General features: G+C 25.9%; 2 protein-coding genes across 4 annotated transcripts; both read right to left on the reverse strand.

Moving 5' to 3' along the window:
- Nucleotides 1–4,347: 4,347 nt before the first annotated feature.
- Nucleotides 4,348–8,494, reverse strand: Bm4951 (the record flags this gene model as incomplete). Of its 2 annotated transcripts, none has more annotated exons than XM_043075455.1 (12): nucleotides 4,348–4,454; nucleotides 4,589–4,658; nucleotides 4,761–4,875; nucleotides 4,999–5,156; nucleotides 5,815–5,884; nucleotides 5,996–6,128; nucleotides 6,388–6,577; nucleotides 6,771–6,870; nucleotides 7,180–7,277; nucleotides 7,448–7,582; nucleotides 7,890–7,938; nucleotides 8,076–8,494. In XM_043075455.1, 12 exons carry the CDS (start codon nucleotides 8,492–8,494, stop codon nucleotides 4,348–4,350), a joined length of 1,644 nt encoding a protein of 547 aa, XP_042931389.1. The 2 variants fall into 2 exon arrangements, with proteins under 2 accessions (XP_042931389.1, XP_042931390.1); XM_043075456.1 differs by having other exon boundaries at nucleotides 8,076–8,338.
- A 3,129-nt stretch (nucleotides 8,495–11,623) lies between these two features.
- On the reverse strand, nucleotides 11,624–15,063 carry Bma-nhr-32 (Uncharacterized protein; the record flags this gene model as incomplete). Of its 2 annotated transcripts, XM_043075457.1 has the most annotated exons (8): nucleotides 11,624–11,722; nucleotides 11,880–12,073; nucleotides 12,456–12,529; nucleotides 12,706–12,906; nucleotides 13,154–13,323; nucleotides 13,603–13,704; nucleotides 13,892–14,028; nucleotides 14,985–15,063. In XM_043075457.1, the coding sequence occupies 8 exons, from the start codon at nucleotides 15,061–15,063 to the stop codon at nucleotides 11,624–11,626; spliced, it is 1,056 nt and encodes a 351-aa protein (XP_042931391.1). The 2 variants fall into 2 exon arrangements, with proteins under 2 accessions (XP_042931391.1, XP_042931392.1); XM_043075458.1 differs by lacking the exon at nucleotides 14,985–15,063 and having other exon boundaries at nucleotides 13,892–13,987.
- Between the last annotated feature and the right edge of the window lie 508 nt (nucleotides 15,064–15,571).

Raw genomic sequence — 15,571 nt, forward strand, 5'->3', positions numbered from 1 at the left:
AAAAGAGAAAAAGTGGATAAGAAGAAATTATCATATTATTATAAAGGAGGAAAAGTAATGTTAGGATAATAATGATTGATAGATAAATAATGATTGAATAAAAACAAGCTTTTGAAAAATATCAAAGAGAAATCCTTCCAATGATAAAAGCTGAATAAAGTGAAAGGAAAGAGGATGATGATATTTTAAAATAAGTTCTGCTTCAAATAGCACAAAACACTACTTTGTCCTTTGCTAAATAAATTTATTAGATGAAAGAAATGAAATAAAAAGAGAAAAAGTGGATAATAAGAAAAAGAAGCGAAAGAGAAGAGGATAAAAAGAGCAAATTAATCCATTAAATGACGAGCAGATAAGCAAAACAACTCCGGCTTAATTAACCGGTAATTTTTGGCTGTATTAATTGATTCATTTGTAATAATTAATTTTTTTTTTTTAAATGAGCATATAATTTTATTTATTAAAAGTCTAAAACCAGTCTATTTTAGATAAATTTTATATCCGCCCCATTACTACTACCTACTACTTAATTACTTCCATTATCATACATTACATCACATCACATCACATCGCATCACATCATATCTCTTAATACTAATATTCCCTGCTTTTAAATAATTGTGAAACAAGCACTCCAAATTTTATTAATTAAATCTCTATCAAATCATCAGAGGTACTTGTTAGAAAATGAATTAATCTTTAATACAATTAATTTATTAGTAAAAATAATTTTCACATACAGCTGAATGAATTGGATTTTATAAAAATATTTGTTGATAATATAATAGTAAAGCAACGATGAAATTTCAATATCTCTACTGTTAATATTTCCAATATTACTAAATGTTTTTTATTTTATCTGAATTACTTATCTCTAGGTATTTATTCAAATTATTCATTTCTAGTTTTTTTTTGAACCATTTAAGAATGAAATTTACTGAAATTTGGATCACAATGGAACAGACTTTTAGTTTTTTTAAACGAGAAAGTGATTATTTTTTCATAAATTTTATTCCACTAATTTTTTTCTCATGTTTTCCTTTAGAAATAAATTGTAATTAAAAAATTGCATTCTATTTCATTTATTTTTGACTAACAATAAAATTCAATTACGAGCTGCATTCTATATTTAGTAGTATTAACAAATATATGCATTAAAAGTTCACAAAGTAAAGTAAATATTGAAAAAAAAAAAATAAATAATAAGCGATGAAAGAAGAGAACTGCTTTCATGGAAAATAATTCATAGCTAAGAGATAGGTGATAAGCTTTGGCTTCAGTGATATTAGTGATTTATCAAAAAGTAATCAATGGATTTCAATTGGATTTTAAAAAGTAATCAAATAATATTGGTTGAAATATGAAGTGGCCAAAAATAAGAAACTAGAAAAAAAATAAAAAACTTAGAAAGATTAATTAATTGAAAATTAATCACGTCATTGAAAACTGATCGTTAAAAGACATCAAATAATAAAACTGGAAGATAAATTTTCAGTAAAATTTTTTTAAAATAAAGAGGTGAAAATTTTAAAACCAAATTATTATCGAATGTTTTAAAGCAAAATTTCTAACATGTATAAAAGAAATATTCAGTACTTAAGAATAAAGTAATTTCAGGAATTATTTTTTATCTGGATTTCTTAGATATTTTGATTCATTTTAATAATTCACTGAATGAATTTATTATGGGTAAATGCTAATACAGAAAGTATTATAGAACTTTAAGTAAACAAAATGAAATTCGAGCAGAAATCAACAGAAGAAAACTAGAAATAAACTTAGCACAGGTTGTATAGTATGAGTTGTAATTAGTATAGGCTGCAGTTAGCGTAGCGTTGGTTAGATAGTTTTCAGTTAAAATTACCTCCATTTTTTAAAGATTATTTCTAGAACTAAAATTAAGTTCAATCATTTAATACTACAGCTTTTCTGTAGTAACAGTGACCTTTACTGATCACTAAAAAATCTCCTCTTAATTCATCAATCGATCGAGCTAACTGCAATTTAAAATGTTTTAATAGCAAACACTAATATCGTTTAATTTCTTACTTTCTCACTATCATAATTACTTTCATGAAATAAATAAAATAATCGTAGCTGCGAATATATTTTAATGAAAAAAATTCATCTAAAAATGCACATATGACCTATTAAAAGTCTAAATTCGAATTCAAACTTTAATTAAAATATGAAATCAGTTTTTTAACCAGCATTCCGTTGATTATACATATAAAAAAGTGGAAATTTGATCCAGTTTAATGTGTTTTATATAAATTTGTGAAACAATGTATGAAAATTCCAAGGTTAACCACTAAATTGATTTTACGGAGTAATGAATGTTTGCACATATCGAATTGGCCGTCCAAAAATAATCCAGTTAAAAATAGCTTTTCTTTTTTTAAATAAATGATCAAATTTTACTTAAATAGCTATTACATGGCATAATTAAGTTAAAATAAGAAAGTGGATTAATTAATAAATGTTTAGTAAATAAATGGATGTCTCTAATGAAAAAGAAGTAAAAATGAAACATTTGAAACATTGTATTTGAGGACGAAAAAAGGCTGAAAAAGTTTCAGTCATTAAAATTTCTATCTCTCAAACTTTTAAAAATACAAAAAACATTGTTAATTAAGATTAGAAGAATGCGGTATCAAGTTTGTAAATTTATAAAAGCATTGCCAAATTAACAATGTAATAAATATAACTGAAATGTAAATTTGAATTTTCATGCCGTATGAAATGAATTATTTTCGATTTTAAATTGTCGCAAATTTTTTTATTTTAGATTATTGTTTTTATTAAATGCAAGCATCATCAATCATCCAATAATAAAAGATATGACAAAGAAAAAAACTGAAATGTTTTGTCGATTTGTCAAAATACTTCTTTTAGTTTTAATTCAGCAAAAATGTGTAATATTTTGTTATTGTCTTGAAATTCTTTTTGTTAAAACATTTAATTAATTAGTATTTTATTAAAAACATTTTAGTTGCAATAAATATTATTCAGCACAGACACATTTTTTCTAATTTCCTTTTTCTGTCATTCATTCCTTCGTGCTTTTTTTTTTCAGTATTTTTACATAAATTTGAAGTTTTTTTCATTCTATCAGCATTTATTACTAGAAAAGTTTCCAGAAAACAAGTTTTGCATCATTGATCTTTGACCCTATATTAGCCATATTTCCATTACGCTTTAAGTGTTACTAATTAATTTTCAATTGAATAATCAACTAAATCGTTCAGTTAAGAGAAAAAGAAATAAACGTTCAAATTGTGAAGTGAAAATTTCTTCTTTTTATGCCACATTTTTTCATTTAATCATTTTAACAAAATTTTAATCATTTATTTCGTCAAACTTTTTGAGAAATAAAATATTATATATTGTATTTTCTTTTATTATTTTATAAACTAAATTATTTATCATTGATAATAAATTTTAAGATTAATTGAAATTTACCTCAATGACGAATTATTTTATGGACTTTCTTATAAAAGTGTCAGGTACATTAGTTTATGTTAGTTTAACAAAAATGTGAGAATAGAAAACACGCAGAATTACTACTTTTGCAAAGTATAATGATTTAAAATTATGTATTTTATCGTGATATGATATCAGTAAAAAGATAATTCTGCTCAAAAATTCAAAATTTCAGCATCATATATAGTTTGCTCAATTAATAATTGCTAATTTAAAACTTCCTTTTTGTATTCACGTAAATTTCATTGTTGTGCTTAGAATGATTTAGTAAATAATTAGTAAGTTTGGCATATAAAGATGAACAAATAATTTACTTTATTGGACAATTCAAAAAGAAGGAAAAGAAAGAATTTTATAATAGCAAATAGTAAAACAATTATTTTCTAAATAATTTTTTGAAATAGAAACGAAAAGGAAATTATAAGTTTTTATGCAGTTAGCTAAAATGAATATATTACAAACGATTATTCAAAAAATTATAAATTGAAAATTTTATTGTTTTTTATATATTTGTTCAATTTTTATATTTTGGCGAAATAGTTTTAATATGTGTAGTGATGATTCACCAGTAAGCTGTAATTTTAAGTAGATGTAAACTTTGAACTAAAAACTTTTCTTTAATTTTAAATTTATTTTATTCTATTTTAGCAAATAAGGCTAAAATATTTTTTTTTTTTGTTTTATTAAATAAAAGCATAGATAAAAATTTTTTAATAAAACATAAGGTTTTTCCTTATTTTACTTTTTGTTTTTTATAATGGAATAATAGATGTTTGAAAAATAATATCTAAATGGAAAGATCAAAGGAAGCAAATATTCTAAGATGATGAACATTTAAGCAATAAAACAGATCTGAAGTGCTAATTAACATAAGCCACATGATTTTCGACAATTTTTGTTCATCCAACTGCTATCAGTGCATAATTGCTTTAATGCCCAAAAACCGCAATAAACGTTATTATCGGTGCATCCTAGAAATAATATTGCATGATATGTCATTAATTATTCATTATGAATACCTCAGAGTATGAATGATTTCTTTTTGTACATTTTAGAATTATTCATTTTTTCTTTTATTTTAATGCTATCGTTATTTAGCGCCTACCTTTGCTACAGTACATTGCTGTTAATAATTCAACATCTTTGTCGCTTAAAGCTTTTCGTTGACCTATCACCTGGAATAATTTTAAGGAATGATTGAAAACAAACAAATTTATTAGCCTAGAAAGTTTGTCCTTAAATTCTTCTAAATTCTAATGGAATATTTAATTACTTACTTTAAGAAATCGTTCACTCTGATATTTTGGTACTAGAGTTGGCTTGTTTGAATTAACTCCGCCAACATATGGCCCATAATGCATGATACTGTAGTAATCATAACTTACACCATAACTGTAACTTATTTACCTACTTTTATAGCATTCAATATGATTTGTTATAAATGGTTCAATTTAAACTTTTTCGTCTTTATTCTTTAGTTATTCTTTGATATCAAAATTGAACGATTTAGCTAACCTTGTAAATTTCTTTAAATCAGATACAGCAAAATAATCATATAATTTTGGATTAATATTTTCCCACATAACAATAAGGTAATCGTCACGATCAAAACGTAATTGCTGATGATTTATACCCAATGCATGGAGCGTTTCATGAATTATTATACCAAAATTCTGGAATCATATTAATTATCATTAATTACATATGAACTTTAGAAAATAAAAGAAACTGTTTACTAGTTTTATTGAAATATTAATCAAACCAATTTATTAGCCTACCAAGTTTGTCCTTAAATTTGTTTGAATTCTAATGTGAATGTTAATCTAATGTGAAAATTAATGTGAAAGTTAAAAAAAAAACTATTTATATTGTAAGTGTGAAAGTTAATTTGTATTTTATTTGAAGTTTTATTGAATTAATCATTGAGAGCTAATTAATAAGAGCAATAATTTGTTTAGTAAAGAAAAAAATGTTAATAGTTTTACTCGGATTTTACTAATCAGACTAGTTTATACGTTAAAGAAGAACTAACATTGATTACGTATACTATTACACATAGCTAATTTTATTTTATTTTCATTGATTAGTTCACTGTAAATAAACTAAATGTATTGACTATCGATCGTATTGAAGCAATTTTCATGAAATAAAGTGTTTAGCCAAATTTCTACGCTAATAAAATTTCCAATTTTTACAAAGAAATTTTTTAAATGAACCAAAATTCTAAAATATAAATTAGAAAAAAATACTCTGTAATTATATACATATATAAAATAAAAACTGCCAATGTATTTATGATATATTTTATTTCTCCACTATATGATAATTTACCTCTTCGCAAGCGAAACTCAGATAGATAGGATTAACATCTTCCACTCGACCAATATAGCTCAAACCGCAACTGCAAAATTCCTTCATTTCTATCATAACTTTTTATAACTCATTATCAAAGTAAAAATTCAAAAAAAAAAAAAAAAAATAAATAAATAAATAAATAAAATAAATCACTTACATGTTAGATTGGGGAATTTTTACAAACAATAAATGTGACTCATTGGGTTGTTCCTCAACGAGTTCAAATTTTATGCATGTTTGTAATCCAATTTCATCCAGTGCTTTCATTACTAACTTTCCATCCTTTATTTCTATAGCACATTCTTATCTCATTAAAATATTTTTTAAACAAAGCCAGTAAATAAAATAATAGTTAATTGATAAATTGTTATGAATTAATAAATAAGGAATTTGTAATTGCATCATATACTTAATTATTATTTATTATAGATAATATGTATAATTTCATTTATTAAGTTTTAGTATAAATCATTCTTTTTTATAATAAATATGCATTATAATAACAAAAATGAAAAGTTGATGTCAACATTTGGTTATTTATTTACTAACCAAGAGATGAATCTAAAACATATTTAATTGGTTTAGTAACATTCCATTTCTCATTTGGTAAATCATCTAGAAACAATGACTGTCTTTTTTTTCGTACTTCCGGATTATTAATTGAATTAATTAAATGATTAGATTGTTGTACAGTTAGTAGTACATCATCTTGAAATGTTCCATCATCTGCGGGTACTACCTATAAATATCTTTTTAAATAATCTAAAAATATATTTTGTGATTATCAATGTGAGTAATCTGAGTGATATCAAAGTGCAAAGAGCACTTCGATGATATCATTCTTATAGATCGAATTTTTCTCTTTACTTCGCTTTAATTACGAGAAAACACTTTCAATATTTTTAGAGATAATTTTTTATGACAAACCAAACCGAATCAGCAATTCCAGCAAATTCTAGCAATGAATTCTTCACCTGTTGTGTGCGCATTAGTCTTAATTCGACGTGATCCTCCAAATTATCAATACCTTTTCTTAAATAGTCTATTAAAATAGGCTTCACCATGCAAAACAAGCCAAATATTATTTTTTCATGAATAAAAATTGATTTGAATTATCAGGGTTCCACGTAATAAACTAGACGTGTTCTAATACTTCAAAAGTTTAACGAATAGTTATATATGATACTTTACATCTTGACCATTTTAACTCCTTTATAGTAACTGTTACTATCATCATTATCCGTTCAGTAAATTTGTCGTAATTTGAAAGTTACTAAACACTATGCACTTTTAAACAATGTTTATTAACGTTTTTTAAAAAAGCAGAAAAAGATATTAAACTTTTTTGCAAGATTGATTTCAAGATCAGCAATTTGTTCACGCTTTAGCGTTGATTTTTCTTCTTGCTGCAAACATTTCACTTCATATAAGCAAGTCTTCTGAAATTTTTATTTTCCATCAATCCTCCTGTCAGATTGAATTTCATCCTATTTTCTGTAAAAACCCACATGATAGATCATAGCTACAAAAAATGTATTGGAAATCGAAGAATACCAGAATATCTATTCTGATATATTCTCTACATAAAATAAATTCGCTATGCACATACTAGAAGTGTTTCGCGACTCTCTTTTTTCAATTCCCGGAAAGCAAATCGCGGCGCACCAGCAATTAAACTCTTTGGGACATTTTTCAATACATCAACTTGGGGTATTTCTGGTATAGAGAGAAAATCACTCGCATTCTATAAATCAAAAACAAAAAAAAGAAAAAAAAAAAACTGAGAAAATTTCAAGAATTCTGTTTGGAAAATGAATGAAACAAATTATTAAATCATTCGAAAGTTTAGGGGGAAAAACTTTTTAAAAATTTTCGATTTTTTGTGACTACCTAAAATTTTTATTTTTTCCTGAATTTCTGCTTCATTTTCTCTGTTCTTCGAAAAAAAAATTTGTAAAAGCTTCATTCAGAGTTATTTACATTATTTATTAATATTTATATTAATACATTAATATCAAATTATTTTTTGGTCCATTAATTAATAACCTTACTTTCTGCGTAGGAAAACTGACTGTTTGAACTGTTATCCATTCTTTTTTCCTGAATAAATCAAAGTGTATTCATTGTATTAATGAAAATTTAAAATAAATAAGACAACTTATGCAACTGCAATGCGACAATTAATTAGCACTAAATACTATGCATTTTTAAAATTTCGACAATATTTAAAATTTAACCTGCATTTACTATGTGCCGGATACCTGTAACAGAACATTTGTATTTGCTGAAACACTCGAGGTGGTATATGATCAAATGGAGTTGGAGCAAAATGATCCATCAGAAATGGAATATCATCAACATTTAAGAATGATAATGGCAGTAAAGAGGAGTGAGGAGGTAAAAGTAGAGGTGATGGTGGAAGCGGCAATGGTGGTGGAAGTGGCGGTGGTGGTAGTAGTGGCGGCGGTGGTGGCAGTGGTGGCGGTGGTGGTGATAGCATTCTTAAGAGCAACCGATCATCTGATTCAGGTCTATTATTAGCAGGCATTAAAATTGGTGGTAATTGTTGAGATGATGGAGAATGACGCATTATCATTTGTGGCTTACAGTTTATTCCTCGAAAAATTTCCGTGCATGTAATTAAGATGAGTAGCATCTCGTATTCTTATCAGTGTGATAGAAATAAACTTAGAAAGATAAGGAGATAAAATAAAGAATATGAAATTAACTGAAGTTTTGAATTAAATATCGAATGAGGTTTGCATTAAAAAAATGAAAACGAAGAGAAAACGGAATGAAAATATTCATTTAATTTGCTATCATACGTTCAACAATAATAATTCAAAAATGCAGTAACTCTTCTTTATGAATTAATAATTAGTAATATTCGTACATAATGGAAATAATGATAAAGAGATGAAGAAGTAAATTATTTAGCATAGGTAAAAAAATATTTGGCTGTGTTCTTTGGCATCTGATGTAGAAAATACCAAATGATTGTAATGTCGATGAGACAAACAGGTTTTCTTAATTGTTCACCATTCAGTGATAAGTGAAGAGAGAAAGCGATGATTGCTACTAGATGGAAAGCCTATAACTTATTATTGTTGGCTTATTGTGCAAATCAAAAGAGCGAATGGTTTATGCTTAAAAATTAATTAGCTAAAATATTTTAGCTATATTGTCATATGCAATTCATTTAAAATATTGATCAATGCAAGCATACAATGTATTATCCATTATAAAATATTATGCATTTTTTTATTCTTCATAAGCTGATGTAATTAATTGTCTTTTGATAAATTTAGCGTAGTTTTTGTGCATACAATATAAAATATTGTATGCACAAAAAGGTTTTACTATATCGATGAAACAAATGTTGTCATTAAGCCATGTAATATAAAGTCATTAATATCAATTAATAATGTCATTAAGCCAATTATTAAAATAGGTAATTTTCTGAAAATACTGATAAATGAAAATATATAATGTATGGATTATAAAATATTATGCATTTTTTAAGGCAATTATTAAAATAGATGATTTTCATCTGTAGTTTAGTGTTTAATTGATCTACATTTTTTTTCTTAATACTTTTTTATTAAGTTTTATATTTAAAAAATCTTTATTAGATTCAAATGTTCAAAAAAAACCTGAAAAATTAATTTCAAATCTTTTGCAGTTAATTTAAACAAAACACTGATTAAACAATAAAAACAAATTTGTCAGCTTTCATTACATCAAAACTTGGAAAAAACAAGTTTATTTCATTTTTTAAGGAATTATATCCTACATTAAAAAACTTTAATTTAGAATTTCCAGAATGACAATTACTTATGGGAAACAATGCTGTTTGATTGAAATCAAAAATTTTTGGTCGACTCAAATAACATTTAAATTTTATTCAGAATTCATGCATTTATCACTGAATTGCTTTTAAATGGCACGTTAACATATTACTGCAGAACACTTGTGTGCAATACGATAAGGTTTTAAATTTCAGTCACTTATCAGCTATAAGAAATAAAAACGACTTGGTAAGGTAATAGTGGAAAATTACAATCACATATAGAAATAATTGATAAGCCTATAAATTAGAATTTATTTTTCAATAAGTTATCTGATAAGTTTAATTTTCATTTTTAGTTTTTGCAAATTCCATCATGAGGCTTGCTGTGATTAAATATATTTTCTTCATTTTCGACTCCCTTAAGTTTTCAATTTCGCTCTAAAAATCTTTGAGCATACTTTTTCATTGTAATAAAATTTGTTCTTAACTTTTTGCACGTTTGAATTTTTATCATTTGGAACTTTATATTAATCGTACCATTAGTGTTTCATGACAAAAAACGAAGATAAATGACAAGAAAATTGAAACTTTATGCATTCATTGATAAATTGAGAAAGCAAAACAATTAACAATTAATGAGTTAATTCTTAATTGGCGAAGTAATCAAATAAAAATAAAACAAATAATTTATAAAATGAATTGATTGAATGCTTCATATTGTTTTATATGGAATAGGATAAGAACAGACATGCTTGAAAGAATAAATTTCACCAAATTCACTTAATTCATTAAAAAAATCAAATTCATCAGTTAATAATTAGTGTCTACCATTAGTTACTTTTGTATCGATATGAATAATATTATGAATATTTTTGGTGATTCATTGCAAATTATTAAAACATTAAGTAAACTATTCTCTTCCCATTTCCAATTGAAAAAAAATGAATGATTATCTGAAATTAAATGGTAAAAATTATTAATTTGGCATCGAAAATTTCAACTGAATATTCTCGAAGATACTGGAAATTAGATCAAGTCTGTTTTATTTTTCTTCAAAATAAATCAATTCTTTTAAGTCAACGGTTAGGCATTTTCTTGAACACAGAAATTATTTCGAATGAAAAATTTAAAAATGGAATGATAAAATATTCACTTAATTGATCCAATTAAAGTTATTGTTATTAAAATTTAAGGCTCATGTTGCATTTTACAACTGAAATTATAAGTAACAATAGGGATGGAACAATTATAAAATCTGAAAATGCAGTAAACCTGAATTATTATACAACCAAATCCATAATCCATGTGTCGCCACAATGGCGAAGCTATAACGTAGTGGACAAAGGCTATTGTTTTAAATGATTTTAATCTACTTTGTGACCTTAGCATCCATAAAATCCCTCACAATTTTCTTCGTTACAAAACCATTCATTATAGTTTCTTGCTTTGGTATGTCTCGGTTGCGAGGTGTCTAGCTTGCTTATATCCTTAAATGTTTTATAATTAAGTTACATTTGTGTGTTATGTATCAATTCGTTATTGTAATGTTGTATAATTTTTAATGTTAATCTGTGCTTTAATAACCCAAGTTTGAGGTTTGAATAATAAAGTATTTCACGAAGACACCCAGAGTACGCGTACACAGAACGGAACGAGTACAGATTCGATAATCTCCAGTATCGAAGACAAAGAAGTCAACGATCTGAACTATCAAGAAAGAAAACTACTTTGTTTCGCAAGGAAGCAGAGCAGTAAAGAAGAAATACTAAATTTTTTACACCATGAATTCATTATTGTATGGTTAAGGCCATGACTAGTACTTATAGGCTAAGATTAAATAAATGAATAGCAAAAAAAAAAATACAAAATTTCAGCAAATAAAATGAGACTTTTTTAAAAAAAATGACACAAAAAGAATAAGGAAATGGGAAGGAGAGGGAGGGAGAGAAAAAGAGAGGGGGACAGAGAGAAAGAAAAATAATGAAGTATGAAAGATCACGTTGCAAGTATGTTTTGAAGATATGAATCCCTTTCATTAAGTGTACCAAACGATGGAATTAGTTTAACCATTTCTGTCATATAATGTAATTGTTCCTGAAGAATGATTTGCTATTGATTTAATTAGTATTTAATCAAATTAATGGTCAATAAAAGTTAGCTGGTCAGTTCAAGCATGCACACATATAATAAGGTAAGGCATAAATTAGCAAATTTTTAAATCCAAATCACATATAAAATTGAGAAAGCTTACAGTTATTGGACAAAGTAAAAGCAATATATTGCCTAGACGAATATCGATCGATTCAAAATGTTGATCTGAATACCATCGGTATAACTCATTGACAGCTCGATTTCTCGCCATCTCGATAGTTTTTTTTGCTTGAGGTGAAAAGGCCATACCGTATGGATTCCAAAATGTTATTAAGCGTAAAGCCATAAACTCCCCTGAAAATAATAAGATTATTCACTTATGTAATTGAACGTTAAATCACAAGATTACTTAAAATTGGCCCTATAAGTAAACAATAATATTCATCTTATTTTATGTAACTCTAATTTCTATCGATGATTTTTAGTAGTTAAATTAGGTAGAATTATGCATTATTAAAACTCTTCAAAGCTATTTGTTTCAAAAATATTCAGGATTTGGTTTAAATCTTAATCATAAACAAGTTTCTATCGCTCTTTTGCATTAATGCTTTTTCGCTAAGTTTCCTATCTAAATTCAAACTTGATTTTTTGTTTGTTTGTTTTTTTTTTTTTTTTTAAGAAAATGTTACACAATCTACTGTCATGTAAATTCGTAAAGGATGATTTGTCTACATACCAATAGTAAAATTCATATCAATCATTGGAGCAATTAATTCATCAATCAATTGAGCACTTCGTTCACCATACATCCTGAATTATTCTTATTACTTTTTCATTTAAATCAAAAACTTTGAAATTTATTGCTAACATAAATATCATATCACAGGAATATTGCACTTGATGTGCTGATTATCCAAAATAATTACATAGTAATTGATAATTATTTGATGAGTAATTCACATAATCATCAAAAATTAGTAAATTACATGCGTTTTATTGTCTGACTAATTTGGGTTTCATCCGGCATATTATTCGGAAAATTTCCTGGAATTATGTATGTATTATTGACAAGAATTATTCGATCGCGAACGCCCAATTCTACCGCATGAAAGATATTATCCAATAACATGTATCGTAATGTAAAACGTCGTAATAATTTTGATTTATCAAATGGATCTTCTATAGCACTGGAAAGAATAGCAGGCGGCAATTAATAATCAAACTAATTAATACCACATTAATTATATCAAAAAAAAAATTATATCTATTATTGCCGATTATTGAAGGAAATAATTATGTCATTAATATGACATTAATTTTTTAATGATCCTATTTGTCATACACTAATTTATTAACTAATTGATTATGATTGGTTTAATAAATAAATATTTCAGTATTATTTAGAAAAAAGAATGAAAGAAATCAAAATCTTACTTAAACTCTTCAAGCCTTAAAACCCATTCATGCATTAGAACCACTTGCACTTTAAAAATGTCAACATAATCAAGAGTGGAAGCAGGTCCTTTTAATATCCCTTCACTTTCAATCTCATCAACTATAATTTCTTCAACACATTGACATAGCATCATTCGTCGTCGTTCTCTCTAAAAATTAGTTATATACCGCTACAACAGTGCACCATTACCGCACATTTACATTTGTTTGAAATATCACAAAACAAATCTTACAATACGCAAGTAGTTCATCAATCAAATATATCGTTTCAAATTGGCTACCGTTTGTGTGGCAGATTATTTGCATCTTATTTGTATAGCAAAATTATCAATAGGTCATTCTTTTTCGCTAACTTTTCCAAATCTTCCATTTATGACCTTGATTTATTGTTTGGATAATAATGTATAGAGTAAGTTAATTATCATTACCTGCTTCTTGTAATCATCTACCAAACAAGCTATCAATCCTTTTTCTTGTGATGCTGAACTCACACCATAATCATAATTGGATACTGATGGATCATCTCTTCTCTGAAATACAAACTTCTAGAAAAAATGAACTATACCACTATTTTTAATAAAGAAAAATTTTTGCTTATTTCGATTAAACAGCCATTCTGTTTCCTTTTTAATATGTATCTTTTTTTTTCCACATTATCACTTTTATAGGTGTTAGAAAATTCTATGCAAGACGAGTAAAACTAAGTTTGTGTGGTACCATTTCGGATCGATTATTGTTCGAGATGGTTGATAACGGATTATTGATGAATTCAGTTGAATTTGCTGCCATTCTTTTTGAATTTATCTTTATCATTGATTTTTGGTAAGTTTCATGAAGACGTTTAAGTTGTACCACTAAATAGATGAATGAATTACACCATTTAGTGAATAAGTTCACTAAATGGTGTAATAAATGATATTAAGGAGTAATAATATTGCACTGAAATTGATTAACAAATAAATTTTGAAAATATAAGAATATCATTAATTAATTGGATTGAAACAAATTATTACTATTTAACTGAAAAGAATTGTTCAAGCTAATCTTGTCACAGCTAAACGAGTAGTTATTAGAGAAATCAGAATTATTTTATGGTCGATTAGAATCTGAAGTAAATTGCAAAGAAGATAGTACTTCAAAGTGACTGAAAAGAAAAAATTTAAAGTACATTTCGGATATCGACTAAAAAATGGTCAAAATATACACTTGTAATTAACATATATTTTTCATATTCGTACATTGTGAGAATTAAGAAAAACATAAAAAAGAACGATGCTAAATATAATTTTTTGAAAAGAATGATAAAATAAGGTGTAAGCAATGATAAAATTTATTATGATAAAACGATTAATTGGCTTATAAATTTTACAATTATTAAGAAATGCAAAGATATGAAAAGTGAAAAATCATTCAAATAAATAATTCAAAAATGAAAAATCAAAAAAAAAAAAAAATCATTCAACAGCTTGAAAGAACTTTGTACTAGAAGTGTTAAAAAAGGAAAAAAGACTGATATATTTTAATTTTCCTAAGGAAACAATTTAAAAATTAAGAAATAAAATTTAAAAGAATGAAAGAATCGATTAATTTATGGGATATAATACAAATGAATGCATTAAATTAGATAATTTGATAACTTTTTTATTGCATGATAAAGAAAAGTTTTTCTCACTCATTTAATGTTTTTTAAAGTATAAGTTAGTGTGCGATATGCATGATTCTCTTAATTCAAACAGTAACAAATATTAACTTTTAAACACTTTTGTAAGCGATGAACTTTTGATAAAATAATTAGTAGAATAATAAATACCTTTTCGATCCATTCCCATTTCTTCACATTTCTTCAAACGACATGCTCGACATGCACATCGGGCATTTAAAATAAGCATAAGTTTTCCAAAATGATAACAAAATTAATTTATCATTGTAAAATTCTCTTATTAAAATTAGTAATTTATTCATAATCAATGAACAGCAATCATTTATTCCTTTTATTGCAGAAAAAGGCTTTTAATATTAAAATTAAATATTTGAGCAGTAAAAGTAAAGGGAAGAGCAAGCAGAAATATTTGGTTCTTATCAAATATTAATAATTCTTGAATAATCCAAAAAACTTAACTAAATATTTAATTGTGAATAGAAAAAAAAGCAAATAAAGAATGCAGAAATAGTTAAATATGTCCACTATTATTCAGCCCTTTTTTCTTTCTCTCTTTTAGAAAAGACGAACTTTTATCAACTCGACATGTACCTCCTCGACGACAATAAAATTGTACATCGAGCGAAACAGCTCGTCGAAAGAATGCATTGCAACCACGACATGACAAGACACCGTAGTGATAACCATCCGCGATATCACCACAGATGCAACACTCTTCTAAATTTATACACCACGCT

Source organism: Brugia malayi, assembly GCF_000002995.4.
Source record: "Brugia malayi strain FR3 genome assembly, contig: Bm_v4_ChrX_scaffold_001, whole genome shotgun sequence".
In the NCBI taxonomy this organism is placed as follows: domain Eukaryota; kingdom Metazoa; phylum Nematoda; class Chromadorea; order Rhabditida; family Onchocercidae; genus Brugia; species Brugia malayi.